The sequence below is a fragment of the Aphelocoma coerulescens genome, chromosome 18, assembly GCF_041296385.1.
Source record: "Aphelocoma coerulescens isolate FSJ_1873_10779 chromosome 18, UR_Acoe_1.0, whole genome shotgun sequence".
In the NCBI taxonomy this organism is placed as follows: Eukaryota; Metazoa; Chordata; class Aves; order Passeriformes; family Corvidae; genus Aphelocoma; species Aphelocoma coerulescens.
Window position 1 is genome coordinate 6,133,831 of NC_091031.1, and position 25,065 is coordinate 6,158,895.

The 25,065-nt window shown below is 39.9% G+C and overlaps 1 protein-coding gene across 2 annotated transcripts in view; it reads left to right on the forward strand.

The window, feature by feature from the left end:
• The window catches only part of CA10 (carbonic anhydrase 10), a 189,560-nt gene that overhangs the window by 136,985 nt on the left and 27,510 nt on the right, over window positions 1-25,065 (forward strand). For both annotated transcript variants that reach the window (XM_069032537.1, XM_069032538.1), the window contains one exon: window positions 11,590-11,775. In XM_069032537.1, the coding sequence (XP_068888638.1) occupies window positions 11,590-11,775 (186 nt within the window). The remainder of the gene's footprint in view (window positions 1-11,589; window positions 11,776-25,065) is intronic.

Here is a 25,065-nt window from a genome sequence, read left to right on the forward strand (position 1 = left end):
ATACATATCTCTGACATGACATGCAAATAGCCATCTGTGTACTTGGATAATTATACAGATGCTTTGAGTCCCCTAATGGATCCATATATATATACAAACCCACAGTTTTAATACACAAGCTGCACTCACTCTTGAGGTGGAACTTGGAAACAGAAGAGTCTTTTTGATATTCTAACTGGCACATTTTAGGATGTTTTCCCCAACATGGATTTTCTTATAGTCTGAGGTGTACAAGAATTTTCTGTTGTTTCCATTTTACTTGTTTGGTTTTTCAACAGCTGTGCCATCATCACATGAACCTTCTGCCCAGAGAAATCCACAGCCACTGAGCTGTGTAAGGCAGACTGATTGAAGACACCCTGACACTCCTGAACATGTGCAGAGGTTTCATATACTCAGAGAAAAGGAAATTCCAACAGTGATGAAAAACATTTCTGCAATTAGAGGCAACTTTTTTAAATGTTCCAATGTTGACCCATTGGATTGCATGGCTGTGGGGTTCCCACCACATTTTCTCTGTGAGCCAGAATGTCATCTGGAAGGATTGAGCACTTTGGCCCAGTGTCCTCACTGCAAATGAATGTCAACAATGGACAGATAATGGATTAGAGCTGCAGCAAAAACTTCCCTTATAAATTCAGCCCTTTGCCAAGTCTGTTGATGCCCTACTTTCAAGACTCATAGCAAGCAATTCTGGACACTCTCTGTTTATTAAAAACAGAGTGCTAAAATCAATACAGCAATATCTTGTTGGAGAAAATTCAATTCATCAATAGGTTTGTTGTTTTAAATATGATTAAAGACTTGTTTATTAGGCATCATCTAGGCTTTAGTAATAGTTGGTATGAAAATAATAGGACATCAGCCACATTAGACTTACAAATCTTTCAATTACATCAGGGAGGGGACATTTTTCTCTAAGTAAAGGGCTGGAAGCCTTTCCTATCTTTACTTTAGCCTATATTAGTCACCAATTACATACCAAAACCTGGTACTCCTCACAGATTCCAGTGGCTCAGGGGCAGCGCGGTCTGTGCATTTAAAACCATTAAAAATACCAAGTGTGCTGAAATTTTCATTGGACTCTTGGAATTAATATTTATTCTGATCTGCAGGTGTTAATTTCTGAAAGCTCCAGTTCAGCTTCTGCCTAAGCACTGTCTTAATCAGCATGAATATAAGCACATTTAAAGTATTTTCCTCTTCTGCAGGCAAGAACAGCAAACCTGAGTGTGAGAAGGAACTCTAAAACTCATCTTCATCAGGGATAAAGAGAGGAAGGCTGTCTTTACACTGTCAGTAAGATGTTCAGCACCTCTCAACTCCTCAGCTTTAACTAATCCCAAATAGGACTGTGAGCACACAAGTGCTTGTGCAAACACCCAGAGCTGGGGAGGATCTCCCTACACAGGCATTTGAGAGCATCCAGCCCCAGCTGGCCACAAAGAAGGAAAAAAGGTATAAAAAAGAGGAGGAAAAGCAATTGCTGATAAATAGGATTGTGGATTCATAGTTGAATTTGGACTATTTTAAAAGAACCTTCCTGGGAAGATAATAGAGGTGAACTTGCCAACAAGTTTCAAAAAGTGAAACATGCCTGAAACTCTTGGAATATAGGTGATAAAATACTTCTTAAAAATGAACTTTTCCGTGTGAAAAGCTGAGATTCTGTCTAGTCTAAATTGTATCCCTATTGAAAAAGCACTTTCATATGCTGATTCCTAGCTAACTTTATCCCATAACCCCTTCCTCTTTTCCTTAGGGATTCTTTTGCAGAGCCAGATAAATTTGTACTTTGTAAGCAAAGCAACCAAGAAAGCAGAGGGGAGTTGGTGGCAAATTGGCACAGTAGAAAAATTGATTTTCTAATAGCCTTTTTCAGAATAATTTCTCACCATTTCTTTAGTATTTGAGCTTATGGAAAAGTGTCTTTCACTCTGCATGGAATAAGGCATGTGTGGGAATGATGTAAGGGGACAAAAGTTCCTCTTGGTATCCAAAGCCTTGGTTTTGGTTACTTGTAAAAATACTGATTTACACAACTGCAGCATCCATGGAGCTGTACAGGAGATCAGAATGTGGAACAAAAGCCTGGCTCTTCCCCCATAGCCATAAACACAGCAGGGAATGGAGAAAAAAACAACCAACTAAACAAAAAAACCCAAACCAACCAATCATAAAAACAAAACAGGAAAGAATAAACACAACATCTCTTGACCAAGTTAAGCAGAGGAGTGATCCTGAGTGAATCTGGAGTGCAAATTCATGCTGTAACCCAAATTTCCTATTTTTCTATGCACCTTACATTGTGCATTGTCAGGGGGAAAAAATGAAGTTTAGGCAGAGAGGGAAGTGTCAGGAAAAGCAAAGATAGGTTCAGGATAGGGGTTGGTTGGTTGTTTTTCTTTTATTTCTACCTCTTCTGCAGATCTACTGTTTTCTCAACATTAAAAGTACACAGATGCTTTTGAGGCATACAAAATGAGAACAGTAAAACAGTCCTCTGTTAAACTGGAACAGTAATATTTGCAGCTGGAAAGGCTAATTTATTCACCTTCTTTAAAGAAGTAGAAAAAGCAAGCCAGGACAAAACAGCTCTCTTCTGCTCAAAAAAAACCAAAATACAAAAAACAAACAAACAAACAAACAAACAAACAAAACCCAGTGAAATACTCTACTAGGCAGAATAACTCATGATTTTGCATGCCACAAAGGATTTGCTTTGACACATAATGAATTTTATTGAGGTCAAATTTCAAGTTATCTAAATACTAGTTTACCTCCAGAGATACAGGGCTCAGGAAATTATTTTGCAATAATTATGCATCTTTTCCTTGGCACTGATTTGAGAAGCAGTGAGTATTGTGAATAACACTGCTCTCAAAAACTTGCTGAAAAAAGCTGGTAAAACTTTTGTCTCTTTCATGGCTAAAAAGCTGAGTTTATATATAAACTCTATGTTTGCACTCTAATTTCAGTAAAGCATCACCATGCTTCTCTGGCTACACCACAGCTCAGACACTGCAGTTTTCATTAGGATCAGTTCATGGGATGTCATGGCTGGAGTGGGCACAGGATCACAAAAACCAGCAGCAGTTCCTTCATTGTTTTAGAGAGTTTATGAAAACTTAATAGGCCTAGAAATTAGAACATCCTGGCAGCAAAGGAACTAGGGAAATAACTAACTACAAGTGGTGTTTTCTGGCTTTTGTAAAATTGAATCATTAACCTTAATAATGGTGGATTTTGACTGTGGAGTAAAACAGATGAGCTTTGAGGGCACATCCTTTGCCCTGGGCAGGAAGCTCTGTGATTCTCAGGCACTCGGATCTGCTGCTCTGGGTGCACAACTGCAAGAAGGGCTTTTTATTATTCTTGGCCTGTGTGTGAGGACATTTATTTCCTCCTTTCTATTAACAAGGTTAGTAAAAAATAAAATACTCACTTCTGTAGATGTATATGTAGAGATACAGACATGTAAAGATATATAGCTGCAGGTAAATAAAGCAGTGAGTGCATTAATAACCTACACAACACTACAGTGTTAATTACTTAGCCAGAAAGATACTTCTCAAACTAATTTAGCACAGCCTTTTTGCTAATGCTATGCACAAATAGTAAAGCAGAAGATGCATCAACAGTTTAAAAGAGAATTTAAATCAATCAACTGGCTATATCTCATCCGCTCAGCAGGGAAGGATGTGTTAGGAATGAACATACTAAAGAAAATGTAGAAGCAAAATCAAGATCTTAGAAAGTTGGAACACATTTATTAATATGCAGTTTTAATGAGATTTAAGCATTGAATGTCTGTCTTGCTAGATGGTAAACATAAGGAAATTAAAACACACTAATTTCAATATACATCCTATAAATTTCTATCTGATCTGGATTCCATTGGAAGACCTCTGGGTTTTCAAGCAAAGACCTCTCTGAAAGAAGAGCTCTGAAATCAGGCAGCTCCAAAGGTCAGTGCATGTCATTGTAACTCACTAAAAAGGAACCCAGGCCCTCTGGATTTTAACATACTCAATTTTATCTTTTGAACCCGCATAAAAAAATGGAAAGAGCATTTTTTCATTGATCTGGATTTCTCACAAATTTGTTGGCTTCTCTATGATTTACAACGTTTGAATATTTATGTAAGCCTTCAGAGTTTGAAAAGGCAGCTCTTTTGACACCTCTTTAGCAGAGACAAAAATTATCCTTAAGACAATTTTTAATGCAGATTCTTCAAACAAAACTAAACTAAAATCTCTTTATAGATTGCAAGACTAAATTAGGGTAATGAGTTCTCCAAACCCCAGTTATTCCTTTAAATACTTACTGGCTTAGCCTATTTCTAAACTAAGGTTAATAAACTAAGAGGAGCATGCAAATGCAATTTTTCCCTCCTTCATATAATGCTTGTGACTGTCACAGCACAGGATGAGAGCTGTCATCAGGGGTACAAAAGTGGCTGTGGACACACAGGATTGTGAACAGCTGAGTTCTGCAGTCTGTCTTAGTGAAAGTCTGTCTTAGAATATACCCCAAAGTATCTTTTTTTACTCACAATGGAATATTTTAGATTAAGGAGAGCACGATTTCACTGCAAAGCTGGTGTCAGCATGCCCAGCAATTATTAATGCAAGACACCATAAATTTGGCTACATCTGCTTTAGGCTTCATAGTTACTAACAAGCAGAAATCATTGCATTAATGGAGCATTGGAAACACAATGAAGCACTTTATTATCCCTAAAAGGCAGCATGTGGCACATGGGCTCTGTGGGGTGTTACCAGTGTCCTTGGAGCAATTTCATTCCTTCACATCCTGTGGCATATAATTATCACAGGACTAACCATGACCCGTGCAGGTCCTCTATTAAAATTATATTTTGTTATAGAATGGAGTATACATTATTGAAGCACATTATTTTGATCACTGAAATTTGACATATTGTGCTCATTAGCCAGGAAGCCTGAATATTTAATTTATGAGGTTAACGCCACATTTTTTACAGACCAGTCACTTACAGGAAGTAAACAGGCAAAACTGCAGAGGAGTGAATGGGAAAAGTTCCTACTGAAAATGGTGCTTTAAAAGCAGAAAAAAGTGTCTCATGCCATATGCTGGTAGATGACACATTACATTAGGCAGGTAAATGGGTTAATTGGGCTCATTAACATCATTTCCTTTTTAAAACTTTTCAACTGAGAAGATGAAAAGATTATGTTAATCTTTACACTTCTCTCTTACATTTTACATTTTTCACACGGGCCTTTTTTAATCAAATATTGATTATGATGCCTGTTGTTCTTCAAAGCCCAGCAATTAGATTGCAGCTCCCTCCCAGTAAGTGGTGTTTTCTTATCTTTATTTCCCTTCTCTCCACATTTTTTTTTTTCATAAACACAATGTAAGGTCCATTGAATTCTTGCCAGAAAGGCCACTCTGGATGTTTTTATCTGATGGCCAAGCAACCTGCAGAGCCTGAATCCCCCAAACCCTTCCTGAGCAGTGGAATAGATCCCACAGTTCTGTCCCACAGCTGAATCCACCACTCCTGAATTAAAGCCACGGATTACAGCCGTGCCACATAAACCAGATGAGTTTTCCTTTTCTTCCTGGCTGTGGCAGTCCCTGTGGGATACAGGTAAAGGCTGTGTGGGATGGGTGGACGCTGCTCTCTGCTGGCAGCAAGGAAAGCATGCAGGAAACAGGAAATTTCCCCTAAGACTACCTTCAAAAACAAAGCATTTCCACAATTTCTTTCCATAATGTTGCATACAGTGATTAAGCATAAAGGCAGTGGAAAGCTAGTGGATAAAATAACTCTACAAATGTACAAATATTCATTAAAAACACCTAAATAAAACTGGATCTTCTGTAGGAAATCATTGCTTAAATACAATTTTGAAAGTTCTTTTTTGTACATATATCTCCATACACCCAGAAAATACCTCAGGACAAGGATAAAGATCTCAAAGGTTTGGAAAATCGATAGAATAACTGTCTCCTATTTGAATATGGCAATCTCCTCTTTAAGAGAAGACTTCAAAACACAACACCCTTTAAAGAACTATTAAATAACTTAGAGTAACAACTCTATAAAACCATTTTATTTTCCAGCTTGGGCCCCCTCTTAACAGCAGCCAGAGGAATCAACACCATAAAACTACTCCTAAAACTGACTGGATGCCATAAGCACAATATTAAGAGAATGCATGTTCTCATGTAGCCACTGCTGTGAAATAAAGGAATATAATCCTGCTGCAGAGAGCAAAGCAGGTTGCCCTGGCAGGTTACCTTTGAAATTCTGGTTAGGTGCAGTGCTTCCTCACTGTCCCTAAAGTCAGATTTCAGATCACAGACCTGAAGTCTATGTAAACTCTGCTTTCAAGCCCTGAAGCAGCCTCTTCTTTGCACAAGGAAGGTGAAGGTACTTGCTACAGTCCAGTCAATTTAAATCAGGGAGGACAAAACTTTATATCACAGGATATGGTCAAGATACTGTGAACAACCATCAAAACAACCCCATTAAATGAGAGGAACTTGCTTGAGGGACTCAGAAAAACATGATTTAGTTTATCACTACACATAGAAACTCAAGTTCAGATGACATTAGCCAGAGAGTGAAATTTTCCATAGGACAGTTCTTCCTAACTGTCAGGAAGAAAATGAACCCACCTGGCAAAGATGTTGACATTCCCCAGTGAGACAAAATAACAATTGCACACTTATTTTTGCAATTTTTCACTTTGAGATCTGTAGATGGGGGATGCTACAACCAATTTAATATTAGTGTTAATGCTTTAATGCTTCATGGAGCACCTGTCCCTCCGTGGAGCTGCTCACGGAGAGGAGTTGAGCAGAAATCCAGTGGTACATCTCAGGTTCCTTGGGATCCCCGTGGCACTGCTGCCATTGCTGAGGGGCAGAAAGCAACAGTAAATGGCAAAGTGGTTCAGGTGCTGCTCCCAGAGGAGGAGAGCCCACCCCTTCTACCCCTCCCAGAGCCTGCAGAGCTGCTTTCCTATTCTGCTGGAACACCGGACTCCAGGAGGAAAGGATGGAAAGGCCAGGCAGCAAATGATCAAAAACTGGTTATTGCAGCACATAAAACCAGGGCACTACAACTCCTTCAAAACACACTCAAACCTTGGTGATTTGTTTCCCTCCAAGGCACTAGGCCTTCTTTGGACTGTATCTGTTTTCATCCTAAAGAAAGGAACATCAAATATTGCAGATAAGATCCAAGGACACCAGAGCAGGCAGCCATACACAATTGATTTTCCTGCTCCCTTACATTCAGTGCTCCACTGGCAGGTACTGATACAAGTTTAAAAATGTTCTTGGAACTAATCTTCAGCCCACTTTTAACTAGAATAAATCCAAAATGTACTATTCACTATTTGAAAAGGCCCCAGGAAGCAGAGGGCCTGTGCTACCTCTTGAAGGTGACAGTGAACTGCAGATGTAGCATGGAATTGAAAGGCAAAGCATTCATCCCCTTTCCTCTTGCATTCCCTGCTCACATTTCTAGCATGGCTTCACCCTGAAACAGGCTTCCTTTTCTCCTACTTGGAGTTTTGAAGGCTATTTTAACAGAGGCTGTAATGTAAAGATGTAGGCCGCAAAGGAAGTTCTGAAAAATACTTCCTGAAAAATTCAGGAAGAAAAGATGAAGGGAAGAAGATACACAGTTAGCTGGGACAAAACAGAAATGTTTCCACAGATGCTGGTTAAAGAACACCATTGGGGAAAAAAAATTGTTTCTGGACTGTTTTGTATGTGGCTTTTTTTGTTTGGTTTGGGGAGGTTGCTGGTTTTTTTTATTATTGTAGGTTTTTTCCTAATGGTCATAAGGTCTGTAGCACTTCAAGATAAATGTGCATCAAGGAGATTGTGTTTCTTTGGTGTGCATTTTTACTGACTTTGCTTATGTTCCCCCTTTCAAAGAGCAGAATTTGGACTTTTTTTGTGGTCACAGAGCCAACTTATACAGAGCTACCACAGGAGTATTCAGATCTGACTGAGAAATGAAGTATGGAATATATCAGCAGCCTATGCCCATGTGGATGTCTTGCATCAAGATAAAGATAGAGAAAAATGCTGCTGGGGAATTATGTGCACAAAGCCCTGTGAAGTAAGAATTAAAAGTAATGAGATTAAATAGAAAATAACTACATCAGGAATATGTTATATTTTATGTTAATAAATTAGGTAAAGCCTACCAAAGTTGAAGTGTTTCATATTGAGATTAAAGCCCATGAGAGTGGTCTCTTCTGCTTGGGGATTTTGCCACAGGTAATATTACCTGTTTGGAAATGTTTCTAAATCTTTGAGGAAAATGGGGTCAACTGAGAATGTGGTCTGATCATTAACTTGGATGATTTTGAACTTCTCTGTTTTCTCAGACCAGTTTTATGGATGATTTAATATGTTTCCTTTACTGCAATCTCATTTCTAGCGCATAAGATAAATGTGAATATTGATCCTTCTTAAAAAGAGGAGGTCAATATTTAGTGCTTATTTCTTCCCCAGGTTTGTTTGCTGAGTTTTCATCTTTGTGTAACTTTCAAGTCAAACACACAGAGAACAAAGCAGAGTAAGAAGCAGCACAAAGGCCACCACGTTGAAGCACCTGAGAGCCATCTGACAAATTAAGGAAATAGTTATATAGCTCTTAACAGGTCTTTTATATGAGTCTTTTAAACTACCCTATAATATTTTATCCAGTCCACATGTGAAAGATAAACACTCTGCTTTCTGGAGTAGCAGAGACCTGTAGACTGTACCAGGATAAGGCACCATCTTTCCCATAAAGTGCCCATTCTCCATACTGTTTATTTTGTAGGGGAATGTACAAAATGCAGAAAATACTTCCTTGTTAACTTTTGCACCTGCAACCTTTTGTAAGGCCACGTGCAAGTCTGCTTTCCCCAAAACCAACTTAGTTTGATGTTATAAACTGAGTCACCATCACTTTAAAGGCTCAGTACTATAAACATGGAGAATCCTTCTCTTATCCTAGTGAACAAGATCAGAACCTCATTTTACTGCAGCAGCAGTTAAAACTGCACATGGGGAAAAGAAATTATTTGCTCTGCAAAAGGCATTTGTGGGTGTTGTGCTTGCAAACAGAGGGTGAACACATTTAAGTGTTTCTGTGTCCTAACTGCAAATGGTTATATTTGAAATGTACACCTGAAAAGGTGGTAAGATTTTATGGTTGTGTATAAACCAGACGATATCCTGAACTGCAAGAAAGAAATTCACATTGTGTTATGATGGTCCTTCCCATAATCAAGCACAGCCAGCTATAGAGCCTGGGCAAGTCACAGAGTCTCCTCACATAAAAAAGTTCCTCAGTATGTCAGCCTTTTCATTCAGCTGTAATCTCAGTACATGGAAAATATAAGACCCTACTTCAGAAATGGGCATGTCCTGAAGGTGCAGGTTGGTGCTGAATCTCAAGTGGTCTCTGCAGATCCTCTTTCTCTGGGCACACACACCAGTAAAACCAGTGCTTCCCTTAAACCTAAGAAGGCACATAAAAGGGCAAGGCCTTGTATTTTTCATATTGAAGATCTTGGATTTTGTCCTGCCTGGTGCCCAGTCTGTGCCCATGCAGGAAAATTTTAGTCTCACTTCTAGTGTTCACTCCTCCCCTCAGGTCAGAAATGAGGCACCTCAGATGCTTCACTGCTTTCTTGGTATTCCCCATCTACAGGTATGCAGGGAAATTCTGGTCCCAGAAAGTCAATACTATGTCATTATGAGCACTGCATTTTTATGAAGGGGGAAATAAGAAAGACAAATGTTACTCCTGGTCGTAAATTTGCCTCTTATCATTTCCCCTCTCTGGTCTGTGGAAAATGAATTCATATTAGAGGTTATTTGGGTCACTTTTACTTCGAGAGAGAAAATAATGGTAACCTCATTTGAGATTTATGCCAATTTAAGTAAGAAAATGGATTCTGAGTATTTCACATAGCTGCTAAATTAAACTGAGGGTTCAGGGAAACATGAGCTTCCGAATGTGAGTAAGAGGCTGCAACCATTTTCCCGTTTGTTTTTAAACTACATTTGTTACTTATGATTAGCAATTTTGTGTCATTTATATGCAGTGTACTCAAACTGAGTTCAATAAACTGACCTTCTTCCACCTATTAAGCTAAACTTGGTATTTAATTATTATGCATGCAAAATCAAGTAGAAAAAGTAAGGATCATTTATAAATAAAATCATTGTGGTTTATTTGCAGTGAACAGGAATATCTGTCTTTATGACTTTTCATAAGAAATTTATTACTACTTATTTTGAATTGGAATAAACATTAAAAAAAAAGAGAGAACATCTATATCAAAGTGTAAAGAACCACAACAATCAAAAGCTGTTTAATCTCCTCCATTTAGTTCTAGTGCACAGTCTGTTCAGTGTAACTTTTTGTTACACTGTTGTTGTTATGCACAGCATACTGTGCAAGAAAACAGGTCATTTAAGCTCAGTAATTAGTATTATAGATAAAATGACACTGCAGCAATGTTAATTACCATAGTACTGATGTAGTATAGGATATAATACATAACAGTCATGTCTTTAATTTTAAATTGAAGTGCAACAAAGCATATTATTGCTACACTTCTACTTCTTACATTAAATGAATGTTATTCAAGTGTACATTTGTATCCATACTGAATGTTTTAAAATAAATCATAATTCTACTTTAACTCAAACTGGTATATTTGACTTTCTAATGGCATAAATTAAAGAACTTCTTGATTGAAAAACTTTTTCTAAGACAGTGGAAATCATGACAGAATTATATTCCATATGAAAAAATTTCCAAAATCATTTTCTTTTTCATTACAGCAGCTGTAAATCACTTTGCAAATGAAGCACAACATTCAGCCTTTTTAAAAATAAAGATGAATCTCAAGGAGCTGTTTGATGTGTAGTAGGAACTAGACATATATAATCAAATTGGAATTAATTCTGCACTTCTCTGGCTAAAAGATCTGGCAATTGTACACATAAAATATTCATAACAAAACAAAGAGACTTGCATGGGCAGACAGTGAAAGTTTTTACCTGCAGCTCCAGGAGGAGTAGAGTTCCCTATTAATGAATAATTGCATCTCTGCTTTTTGCAGCACCTTTACTTTTGAGTAACTTTGTTATAAATATTAAAAGAAGGGGGAAAAAATTAAATTTCAGATTTGTTCGAGTGTACTTTAATAATTTATGTCAGCTGAAATGTTCCCATTTCCAGTGCAGAAATTTTGAAATGAAGCCATTATTCAGACCTGGCATGAAAAGTACCGTAAAAACCTACTTAATTAGAAGTGCAACAATCCTATCCACCACATCAGCCCATGGCTAAAATGTGTACATAGGGTTTTAGCAAAATATTTGAATACACAGTATAAAGTTCAAAGCAGAAATTGAAGTGTGACCTGAGGTTGGTTATTTCATCTCACAACCACAAGATGCGTCACTGCATTTGAGTGAAGGCGTGCAAAGAGCAAAATCTCCAGTTTCTAAGATTTGCAAATTCTTTTGAAAAAATCCTTTTTTTTCTCTCCCCTCCACTCTGTTTAGGTCAGTGGGACGATGTACAACACAGGGAGACACGTGTCCCTGCGGTTAGACAAGGAGCACCTGGTGAACATCTCTGGGGGCCCAATGACCTACAGTCACCGCCTGGAGGAAATCCGGTTACACTTCGGCAGCGAGGACAGCCAGGGATCAGAGCACCTCCTCAATGGCCAGGCCTTCTCTGGGGAGGTATGTCACGCTGGGGGGAGGTACCACTAGCAATTAAGCACCTCTTATTTCTGCCTGAAGGTATTTGCAAGTTAAGCTGTAAAAACGGTTTCCCCGTAGCCATTCTGAAAATCAGGGAATTGCTTTTTATTTTTTTTTTAACCAAGCACTGCAAATTTTGTAACTCATATCTGCAAATGACACTGCTGTGTTTATTGTATATAGAGAAACCCTCTATTCTCATCTGTGCTAGTTACAAAGTAATCAGGTCTCTTTGGATGGGGTCTTTGTGTCTCTTGTAAAGGCAAATACGAGATTAACCACAAAGTAATGCTGGAAGTGCTTCAAATTCCCATAGAAGTGCTACGTTTGCTTCTCACTGGTGTGTAACACTTTACCTTGAGTACCATTCTGCCTTTGATTCATGAAAAAATAAGATGATACTTGATTCTGGAAATGACTCCACGGAACTCTGCTAAAGAAATAATGTTATCTGCATGTGTAGTCCCTGGCAGAATACTCATGTTGTATTAAATACATATCTATAACTGTCCCAGGAAAGACCATCATTTCATGATCCTGATACCTATTCCAGAATGGCCCATTATTCTTGCTGAAAAAATATTTTAGTGGCTTAGATGGAGCACTTTTACAAGATGTACTATAAAGTTTGCAGAGTTTCTGGGACAAACGAAGTGGGATCTTTCCATTTTCCTTACATAGGGACATTTTCACATAAAAGAGATGTGTGAAGTTGGCAGTACCCCATCCTCCTTCAGCTTGGGCTGTGAACTACCCAGCATCCAACTCCACAGCTCAAAATAATGCTTCACAATAACTCTGTGTTACTGTAGGGATTATATTTAAAGCCACTCTGTTACCATTCCTTCAGAATACCAAAAAAAGAACAGCTTTTTCATTGTAAAGCACTTATTTTCTCAGAGAGGGGTAATCAAATGAACATCTGTATTATGCATCGCAGACTGGTGATGAGTCAGTAATGTGTGGCATTTTCTTTGGCACTGAGAAACAGCAGTTATTTAAAAGTAAGAAATTAATTGCAGAGTTGTCAAATGATGGTGTTATAATTGATGGTAATCACTGGCTTTGTTTTATAAGGTACATGTAGCCATTGGCAGCTTTTTTGTGAAATTTCTAATGTCTTAGACAACTGATTTTGGTTGCCTTTGTTAAATTCTGTAAGTGAACTCATTGTGTATTGCTCCTTTAAGGGCTGGAAGTAAAGGATTCTGTAGTAAACAAGGTCTTTGCTTTGCTGTTCAGACTTACACAAGACCAATATTCAAACAAAAAAAATGTTGACTGAGCACGAAAGCAAAAATCTGCTTGAAACATACCATGGCACTTGTGATGTATGACCACCATTTCAGATGCTTTTAAAAGAGTGTAGTGGGTTCAGTTCGAAAACCAGGCGGAAACACCAATTTAGTGTAATGGCTTGGTCCAAAATATTCATTACTTATTTACTTTCTGTGAGATAAGAATTAGGAGAAAAAAAAGCAGGCACAAAACTTAAAAGAATATAAAGAAGTTTATTGACAGACCTAAAAGGAAGGAAAAAAAAATCAGACTACACCTTCAGAACACTTCTCCTCCCCCCCACCTTTCTCCTTTCTCCCACTGACAATGTAAAAAGACAGAGATTTTTCAGATGATTTTTCAGTCTGTTGATTTTTTAGTCTGTTTATCACTTCCATAATAACCTTGTTCAGTTCACTTAGGGAGAGGAGTCTCTCTTGCTCATGCTATGGAGACATCTCCACAAGAAGTTCTCTCATGGCTTCAGTGTCACAGTGAGACAGCCGCCCACGTTGGTTCCCTGCTCGCATGTGAGAGTCCCTTCCCCCGCCTTGCAGCTTTCCCCACAACTGCTTTCGAGGGTCCAGTCTTGAGCTACTGGGGTACCATTTTAAGGATGAGCTGTTCAGAAACCAAGGTTCTCTTCACCCATCTCTGGGAGCATCTTCATCTCTAGGAATAGAGGCCCTCCCCCTTCCCTGGGAGAAAAAGGGTCCTCATCATCTTCATCTCCAGGACTATCTCTGGGAGTATCTCTAGGAACAGAGGTCTTCTTCTCCTTCCGATTTGGAGCAAAAGGGTCCTCATCACTTCCATCTCTCCATGTTCAAACTTCTCATCAAATTACAGCTGCTTCAGCATTTGCTTATTCCAGCACAAGTGCTTTTGTTCACAAGTACAAGTTGAAAGCTCCACCCCCCATGCTGTCATGAAATTACAATGGGTACTCTCGTACTGATTACCTGGGGGAGAGGCTACACCTGTGTCCAGCTACATCCAGCCCGAAGTGGTTCCCAAGAAAAAGTATAAAACCATACTTAGGCCCTACAAACACTGCTTCCACAAACACCAAGAACTCTCCTGAGACAAATACAGGACCTCCCCAAAACCAGAGCAGCTCTGCATGGAGACGAAAACGTCGCCAGATGCCCACCAACCAGGAAAAAGATCCTCCCACCACACAGCAGCAGACAAAACAGAAAGCTGAACAAGAAGCTACAGCAAAAAGTCAGGCCGTAGGCCAGACACAGCCTGAAAAAACTGATCCTTAGTTTATATGTTATCACCCCTTGTTACCCCCAAAATATCCCCTTCCCTCAACCCTTGTCAAACCTCCCCTCTCACCACAAAGCTAACAAATCTCACTTATATTCCCTCTCAGAAGCCCCATCCCTGCCCAATGAAATGTATCTGCGTTGATGCTGTCCTCACCGCTGCCTCGATGACCTAAAAGTAGATAATGACCTTTTTAGACGATGGGGAAAACCAGGATGGATTGCATCTTTGATTAAGGGAGCTTTGTGGGTATTCATTGTAATTATTACTGTGTTAGTTATGCTCTCTTGCCTCCTTGCTGCACAAAGGCTGCTGGGAATGCCTTTTAATAAATACAGAAGGGGGAGTTGTAGGATATGCCCAGCCCTTGCCCTGGAGGGATCTCTGCTGAGGTAAGAGATTTCGCAGTCGCCCAGCAGGACTCCCTGGAAAGGCAACCACTTTGGTCATGGCAAAGAAAGGCAGACCCACAACCCTTTGGGAGACACTATGCAGATCATTCTGAAACCCATTGGTCTGTTCCCATCCCATATCCTCTGTAACCCATTGGCCTTTACTGATCCCCTGTATCCCTATAAAAGCAAGCTCTGTGGGGCCCCTAGGTGAGAGGGTTCTCGTCCCTGGCTCCCCCCTTCGCCGGAGGGGACCCACAATAAAGCTACCTCTGTGCGGAACCAGCCACACGAACCTCTCTCATCTCTCTCTCTCTGGTCTGGCTTGGCCTGGGGGTGCCCTGCAGAGCTGAGCTGGAATCACGAGCTGATAATCACTAAAGAGCTGACAGCCTCTGCAAGGGCCCTCCTGCCAGCAGCTGAGGGAAGACACTGGGCCTCGGGAAGGCGATTCCTTTTGGGACCATCTCCCCGGACCTGTCACCTCTTCCTGGGTCAGAGCCTCGGACCTCACCACCAGCTGTAATAATAGTCCATCACCACCATAGCTTTACAACAGAATTTCAGCTTGAAGCATCTCCTCTTTCTTCTCCTTCAGGTTTTCAGCTCTTCTTTCTTTACTTAATGTCTGCAGGCTTCATCTGTTCTCGAGGAAACTTAGAGCACTAAAAGGGTTAATCTCACCCAGCCCCGCAACTGGAGTTTGCTTTTGCTGTTGCTCACATGATCTTTGCCGGACATCAGAGCAGCTTCAGCTGAATCTTTGGCCACACTGGAGGGGGGGTGTGGAGCTGGGCCGCGCCGTCGGCATGGCTGGGCTGTGGGGGGGCCGCGGGTGGAACAGGGCCCATCAGCTCCAGGACTGAGGCCCACATGGGCCGGGCCCAGTGACCTGTCCCAAAGCCGGAAGCAAGAGAGAGCTTCCCGGGGTTTGTCCGTTCTTAAATGTGGGCCACAGAGGCAGTCAAAATTTTTAAGTAGCTTAAAAAATTGTCAATATTCAAACTAGCCAGTTGATAGGTTCTGTCAGGTCATGGAGGGAGCTGTAAGCACCCCTTTGCAAGAAAATCACTTCCGGAGCTATGCTAACCCATGACAAAGAGCTTTAAGTTTTTAATGCATCAGTCCTAGATTATAACAATGTAAAAATGTAGAACATTGTTTGGCAATACTTATTGTTATTAGCTAGGCTCTTCTAGTTTTGAAAATAGGAGTTCTGAAGTACTATTAATATTTGGTGTTTTCTAACAGAGACCTCAAGTTTTTCTTAATAAAAGCAGAAAACTGAGCTAAGTGGAAACTGCTGTCAGTCAGTCAGGCACAGCTGGATCTACAGTGTGTGCAGGGTTCATCTTCTTGTCTGAATTCCTCCTGCAGTGAATAGAAAGAGCTCAGCACCTTCAGAGGATTGAACAGTCCTGGTAGCTAGAGCTGGGTCTCTTAGGACAGGACAAATCACTCTGTGGAGATGCATCTCTCTAACAGCAGAGCACAGACAAAGAGCAGGCAGAGGAGTTTAGATTCAATGACTTCCTTTCAGATACTGACCTTAATTCTGTCCTTTGTTTTTCAAGGTTTCAAATGCTGTTTTGGGCAGGTGGACAGGTGAGCTCCAGCAAGGTCAAGCATTAATTATTAATTCAAGCCTACACCTGCACAATTAAGTCTTACTTCTAGAACACACTGTTCCAAAGTGCAAGCCCAGATGCAAATCAATGGTGCTGAATGGCTACAGATTTCCAGGGAAGGGCAGCAGCTGATGGAGTTATTTGAGTGTCCACCCGTGCAAGTGCTGCCTGTATAAATGAGTCATCTTCCACAAGCCCTCAGCACTGGGGGTTGTAACATCTACATCTCCCAGCGATGAGAAGGGGAAAGCTGTAAACAAGCCAGCTGACTTCCTGGGAGAGTGTCTTTGTGATGTCATGGATGCTTTCAAGGCTTGCTGCTAATTACTATTCACTCCTGCCTGGGATAACGCTGTCAGTGGAGGTGGGATAAAGAAAAATAACTGTCTAGGTTCATTAGTGTAATTTAGCTGGTGCAGGTAAGAATAGCAGTGAATATTTACTGACTTACGCTTTAGGAACCAGGGAAAAATCATTGCAGGACTGCACTGTGTGACTGCTAATTGCACATTGAGCTCCAAGGGCACTACCCCATTACTGCTAGTCCGAGCTGTGTTGGACAAACCCTCTGTGGGCTTTCCAGACACCTCTGTTATGCTGGGGAAACAATTCCCAAGTTACCCAAGAAGGGTGATCCATTCCAGTAGATCACAATCAGAATTATTCCTGCTGCTCCTTTCCTCCATTCCCTCCATTCCTCCATCCATGTCTCTCCCCTCATTTTCACCTGAGGTCTCCCAGTCATATTAGAGTCAGGACATTGAAGAGAGAGGGGGGCCTGGGGAGAGGGCAGGGGACAGGGCAGCACCTCTCCCTCCCAGCACTGCCAAACTTAGACTGGCTCAGACCTAAATTAAATCCAAGTCCAGACAAAGCAGAAGCCTTTAAACAGCCCAAATACACCCTGAACCAGCTGCAATGTCCTTTACAAATCCTACCTGATGTCCACACTAAGGAAGTAGTTTATTTTAGGGTCCCTTATTGCCTAGTTCTGCAAGTGGGCAGGCACCCAGAGCAAGCTGGAGAGCACTGGAGTGGTACCATGGCATGAAAAACAGCCTACAAATAGCAAATTGCTTCAGAATGTCCTGTGGACTGAATGATACCAAGAGGCTTGTAATTTCCAGGCTTTAGCTTATAACTAGGTGTTAAAGGCTGTCAAGAGAGATCTCTACAATAATCTGGTTACCTTTTAGCCCCCAATTATCACTTTAGTAGACAGAATAACTGAACGAATGTTTAAATAGTTTAGAACTGTGTATCAGATTATCAATATGTTTGGCACTGGTAGCATGGAAAGGCAGGCAGGCTTTGGAATTCTTAAATAAATAAATGGACCATTTACTTGTCCCTATGGTACGGACTTGAGTGAGTTTTAATTCCCTATTCTTTGCAGGAGCATCCTACTGTATTATAATGATTAAAAGAAAGTCTTGGCTTAGGCAAAGTCTCCAACTAAGACACCAGTCATTTGTGTCTGCTGCCTAATGCCTCTATGCAAAACAGGTTTTAATGCTTCAGAGTCTGTATCATTTAATGAAAAAGACCATTTTCCATTCAAACAGCAGAATTGGCCTGAGTGCTGTAGTTTAGGCACTGTCTGCCTTGTTAAAATAAAAAGGTAACCATTTCCAAAAGGTTCATGGTGAAAATAGCACCCTTTAACTTTACCATGTGTCAAAGTCGTAAAAAATTTTTATGGTCAATTTTTTTTCCTAAGCATAAAAATGAAAAATGTGCTGCAGGAGACCTCCAATCACTTTGTGGCTGTGCATTTTGGCAGCCTTATCAGTGCCACAGCAGAAAGTCAAGGAGCTTAATTATTTGGGGTTATGCACTTTTCACAAACTCAGTGGCTGGAGACTTTCAAACAAGAGACTATAGTCCACAACACATGAAAAAAAAATATTTCTTCTCTGCCCACCCTTCTAAAAACCCATGGACTAATTATAAACACACAATTATTTCATTTGATTCAGAAGAGTTAAAATGAAAGTGAGAACAGGATCTAAATAAATGGACATGTATTGCTGTACACATAGTTTGGAACTGAGATTTACTTTTGCTGCTGCTAAAAGCCACTGAGAAAACCAACACCAAAATACAAGAAAATGGGGATAAAAGGGAGAAGCTGGAAGTTCTGGAACACCAGTCTCCTCTTGCTACTGCCATTTCTTTAACTGCAGGTGTGTTCTGTATGAGTGGGGGACTTCTAGTGATAGTAAAGGATTACTTATCAGGGAGATCAGTGTTGTAAACCCAACTTGGGATATTTTTAGAAGCAGGACTGTCAGATAGACAGCCTATGAGAACCAGCCAGCCAGCTGGGATAGTTTAATCCAGCCTGCAGCAGAATTAGATTTTGTGTTAAATCACAAACAGTGGCTCTGTTACTGAGATCTTCTGTACACCCCTGACTTGCATGTGAGGTTCCAAACAGCCTCACCAGAACACCTCACGGTGGTGTCATTTATAAAGGAAAAGCTTGAAATCAGATTGTGCTAGCACATCATCCTTCCTCTTCTTCAGGGGAGGAGGATTAAATCAGATAGTGATGCCATTAAGGAGGAAGATGGGAATCACCTGCTTCTTCCTAACCCCTCTCCTCCAGGTGCTCACAGAGCCAGCTGTGAGCAGCTCCTACTACACCAGGTAACCCCAGCACTGCTGCCAATAGCTCACAGAAGGAAGTTCAAAATTCAGATTTTTCAGTTGCCACAGGCCACTGGTATTACATTTTGGAGCCTCTTTTGGAAGTGGTGCAGGTCATTTTTAAGTATTTCAGCCAAAAGAGAAGTTTACTGTATTCCAATGCTTATTAATGTTGGAAAATAAGCCTCTGAAAAAAGTACCAGCTGAGGGAACGTGTGTCTAATGGAAAGGGGGGCTTAGTAAAATCTCTATAACCTTCAGATTAATGCTGAGCTTCAAAGGAGAAAGTCAATAGGGTAATGAATTAAATTGCTATAGGAACAGCATATAAAGCAGGGAGAGATGGTAGTATGGTCATCACTAAAGTATAGGGAGACTGCTCACATGAGTAATTCAAAATCACTGGGACATGAATATGTGCTTCATTGTAAGAATGCACCTCTGTCCTCCCTAAAGATTACAGATCGCTTCACCCAAAATTTTATACAATATCAATTGTATCAATACAAATATCAATACAAAAAGCAGGGTTGAAGTCCAAAAAGACACTCATTCACAGAATATTCTGTGTTGAAGGAACCCACAAGGATCATCAAGTCCAACTCTTAAGTGAATGGCCCATCCAGGGTTACTGTGTTTTTCTAAACCAAGTTCAATTTTTTGTTTTAAGTTAAATGGGCTTTTACTGCTTGATAATATAACAAAATGCAGCTGGTGTTTCTTACCAAGAAGGCCTCTCCTTCTGAACTACTCTACTGGAGCCCACAAGAAAGATTACTTTCCAGGAACAGGGAGCTGAAATTTTTATGGTATATTTTACATCAAAAGGATGTAAACTTCCTGCACTGACTACATGCTAAAAATAAATCTTAATCCTTAGTGACCTTCAAAAGCAGTTTCATCTTTAACTTTGTTGGAGTAGTTGACTTTTAACTTATGTTCCTGTAATTTTTTGGCTACACAGTCATCTTCAAGCCATGGGTAATACACACTTGTTAAATAAAAAATCCCAAACCTCAATAGCCAGGAGAAGTTCTAAAATCAACCAAAGGTGTAGCAACTATAAATCATTGATCATAAATACATAAACAGAAAAAATACATAGTGAGTACAACTCATTTTTATAGGAATGGCCACATTGCCAGGCAGCACCAGGGTACTCCTGCAGTCACAGGTTTACATTTAGTGCTGCTGTAGCCACACTGCCATTTTTAAAGGAAAATTAGATTCTAGAAATAGACTGCTCTATCCCTCCCTTAGGAAAACCCCTTAATTACACAAATCAAGTTATATGATGACCAAATTTTATAACAGCAATAAAGAATTTTACTTCACCTATAATCCGCTTCTCCTATCATAAATAGCATTCCTGTTATTTTTTCGCCTTTCTAAAACTTGATTAGCAGTGGAAATACAAATAATGCTTTTGACTTTTTTTCTTTTCAAGGGAAGAAGTTACAGTGCATACTACAGGCCTAAGTGCATTTCATGATAGTTCTGGCAAAACAGGAAAAGTCAAATGGTTTTATTTGTAGTAATTTCTAATAGGGTGTTTCTCTTGGTGGATAAATCCCAGAAATTCAATTATTGCCCCAACAGGAATCAGGATTGGACCTGATGCAGCTGTGGCTTCCTGGATACAAACTAAGAAAAAGATACAGGGGCAGAATTACATATTTATGTCTTTTTAGCAGAAAGACTGACAATAACATATAATTGAAAGGAACATAATTTAATGTTATAATCCCAAACAATCATTGGAAACCATCTGGAATTTGAACCTTTACAGCAGTCTTTTAGTACATCATCATTCTGATTATTTAGTCATGCTAAAATTGCACTAAGTCTTTTTTGAATAATTGAATACATTAATTTCAGACAACCAAACAATACAGAAGCCTCCTGATTCCTGTAGATCATTAGGTGATTTCTAGAAAGCATCTTTAAATATTTGAAAATTTTGTGTCTGGTATTTAAGGGAGTTTCCCCTCAAGCACTGAATGCCAGGCTGTTGAATTTGGGTACCAGCTGCTACACTGCATTGACGTTCTCTTTGTCATTTCCACTGATCTGCAACAGGACATTCACTCCCAAATCAGTTCTAGCAAGAACCAGAAACGTTTCTCTGTTTGCTCACTAAAGCCTGAAAGCATCCATATTCCCTGGATTTCTCCATGTTTTACCAAAGCACATGATTATTCCTGGATTCTGCATAGCAAATTCCAGGTGCTTGATACAAGGAGCTCCATTTCTGGGGGCCAGCATTTTTTTCTTTCTGTCTCTTGCTTTCTGAGGATTTGGGGATACAAGCCCCCCTAGATACTGTCTGCTATACACTGAATTACAAGAAACTCTACAGACAGAATTTTTGAGGGGTTGTATTTCACTATCTACACATATGTGGGCATTTCTTGCCAGAAAACTTCCCTTTGTTGGAAACTACTTTTCTGAATCTTATGAACTCTCCATCCATTAGCAGGAGCTGTCCAAACAAATTCCAAGCTTTATGACAATGCCAGCTCATTAATGTAGCATGTGAAACAGCAAAATATCTTCATGGAATAATAAATATTGAATTTCTTAGATACTGAGCGAAACAGATTCCTTTAGTAATAAATGTATTTTTGCACGTGTTTACTTTTTGGTTGCCAACTGTTCTCTTTTAAGAGGGGAGGGAGAAATGGAAGAGAGTGTCAATGTACTGAGAGCACAGTCTGTCACTGACTATAATCTAAATCCCTCTGGTGCCTCAATTTTAAAATCCAGCATCATAAAGCAATAAGGTGGAGTTTTTCTGCCTGGAGTAGCAGCTGTAGGATTCGCTCTTTTAAACCACTGGGACATGAAAACATTCAGCACTCTAAACCTCCAGTGTCACTTTTGAAGTATTCACTTTGCCTCATTCCAAATTATTATCATTTGCTTGGGGTGACTTCACTTGCTACAGGATGACTCTTCTTTAATTAAAGAGTAATTTACCTCTGCAGGCAAAAAACTATGCACATTTTGAAATGGGTTTTGTTTTATGTCACTTGGTAATCAGTTTTCCATTACACTTTTTGTAAGCTTTAACTTTTTCCCCAAATACATTCAATGTAACATTCCAAAGAAAGGAGCAATCCTACTAACAACCTGTACAAAAGCTCTTGCAGCTACTATGGACAACCCAGAAGAAAATAAAAAGCAATGATAGGCATTTTTATTATTATAATTTAGCAAAACAATAAAAAACAGTGAGCAGTTGCTGTAAACATTATCCTGGGCAAAACCCTCCTGGAGGCAACAGACTTTGGTCTGGGGTAAAACTATGATTTGGTATTTCTGTACCTGTGTAGACTGCAGAAACCCCTGGTAGGCCAGTCTGTCCTCACTGATAGTACCCTGAGCTGGATGAGGGATGCTGGTGGTCAGATAATAAATAGGAGAGTCCAGAGTTTATGACAGATGAGCCACAGGACTGAGGATCCAGTGAAGCTCCTGAGCCCATTTAGTGCTGAGCACTCACACCCCACAAGTGTCTGTCTCAGTAAATGTCTAAGTGGGAGCAAACCCAACTAATTCTGAGAGCAAGCCCAGCCCTTGCACCCAGACAGTGGGGAGTCATTTTGGAAACTCATCTTTAGTGATTTTTATTTTACTCTATGAAAATGGAAGAGCTTCAGACAATGGATGTGACCCTAATTCTGAACAATCTGAACTTACTGGCGGAGTCCTCTTGTGGGAGATGGGAATTCCTGACTCATTCCCACAGCCAGGACAGCACAGGAGGCAGCCACAGCAGCTTTTCCTCATCCCAAATGGATGTGCTGGTCACTGTGCCTTGGGACCTGCATGGGGAGGGGGAGCACTGCATCCCTCTAGGACCGAATGAGGCCAGGAGGAGCTCCAGCTCCCCCCTCTCCCTCCTCCCTGGTAATAATCCCTGTTTCCTAATACACAGTGGCAGCTGGGAACACTCACTGTCAGCTCCCTGACCTTCCGATTATTTCTGTAGCTTCAGCAACTCCTTTGCTAGATCTTTGTCCCTTACTTTATGTTTAACAGTTTCTTATGACACATTTTTTAATATCTTAGCAAAAAGCCAACTAAATCATGTAATTTCTAGCTGCCTTTTTATTACATTTTCAGGGATTGCTGGGAGGTGGCAGAGTTACAGTTTTCATTTAGAATACTGACTTGACCTTCCTCCATCACTGTAGACCTTTCCTGGCATGCAGTGCCTCCCAGAAAGTCAAAATACTTTAAATTTGAGTTATTTCATTTTAGCCATATCTGTAATTTCAATAAAGACAGAGAAGGAAATACTTCTACTTTTTGTTTTCTTTAGACAAAATTGTGATAGATAATGGATTGGGATATTTTACAAACAATAAAGGGAAGCAAAATTCAGTTTTGTTATCATTTCAGAAGCATGTCTTTCTAAAATTATAATTAGAACAGTTTCTCAGGCATAGCTGCTTTTAAAATAGAATGCAAGTGATAGCAGCCACAACGGCATCAGTGCTAACACTGTGAAGAATTAAAATTGACAAAGTTAAACTGCATTTATTCCAAGTCAATTTTCCTTTCATTTATCTTTTAATATCTCACCTTTATCTGTCTGCATTCTTACCTTTGTATAAACTAAATGGATGTTACAGCATACACCTGCCAAGATTTGGTGGTTTAAAATTCAGTAGGAATTAATTCATTATGTTCAGCTACTTTTCAGTGGTTTGGTTGGGGTTTTTTAATCTACTTGCCAGGAAAACATTTTGTCAGTGACGATTTGCCATAGGCACATTAGAAAAGCACCATATACAAGTTATTACTCTGAAAGTTCTATCAAATGCAAAGAGGGTTCTGGATTTTAGCTAGAAAAGGCAAGTTCATTACAGTTCATCTCTTTCTACCATCTCAAATTTTATTTACTTTTTCTTATCTAAGTATGAACATGCCACTACCATATAGTGCCTGGAAATTCTGCTAATAACAGAACCAGTTGGCAACACAGCCTTAATCTGCTTAACCTTCAGTGTAGGACTGGCCAGAAACAGCTGTCACATTCTCTCAAATGCAAAATTCCTATGAATAAAGAAAACAGATTTTTTAAAATTTATTTTCTGAGGCATGTTCAATGTGAACAGTATCTATTTGGTGTATTTTGTTACATCAGTCTTTGCTCTTCTCACCTTTAGCAATTTCCTTCCCATTTCCTCTGACAATCAAAGCACAGAGTGATCAAGGCCTGAGCTATCAGTCCCACACAGCACCTCCAGCCCAGCATGATGCTTTGAAGTCCATGTCCACAGCACAGCATGTGGGGATGGTCCCATCACTTCCCATGCTGACACAGGAATTAATCTGACAGCATCCATGGCTACAGGAGCTCAGCCACCCAGTTCTCACTACCTGCTGCTCTTTTGCCTCCCTGAAGACTGAAATAACCTGGTGAGGTTGTGCAGACCCAACTTCTTCCTTCTGCCCCAATCCACCAAACTCTCAATGCAGTATTTGCACTGCACTAAAATTCATTAAATAAAGCATTAGACGAGCATGGCTTTCAAATTGGGTTTCTGCTAAGATTCTCAAGAAGAAGCAAACTTTTATCCTCTTTTTTATTTTATTTTTGGGAGAACAGAAAAGCTTATGATAATGTGCATAAATGATAAATTAGCATACTTGCCTGAAATAAGGAATTCTCATTCAGAAAGGGATAAAAGACCTCTTAGTACTACTAAGTGTACCACTGTCAAGTGCTTTAGAAGACACATTAGTGTTCATTGCTTGTTCTCTTCACATAAAAAAACAGGGAAGGGTCAATAAAATATCACAAAAATATGCTACCAATAAAAACATCAAAAATACATAAAACATTTGCAGAACAATCCACCATGGGCAGAACCTGAAGCCCTCTTTACCACACATTCCTTTAGCAGAATGTGCCTGTACTTCAAAGACAAAAACTAATAATCAAAGGGCCAGACAGAGCTCTCATCCCAGTTGTGAGTATTGTGGCTTTGGGGCCGTTCTGAAGAGTATTGTGGCACTGACCTGTGAAGCAC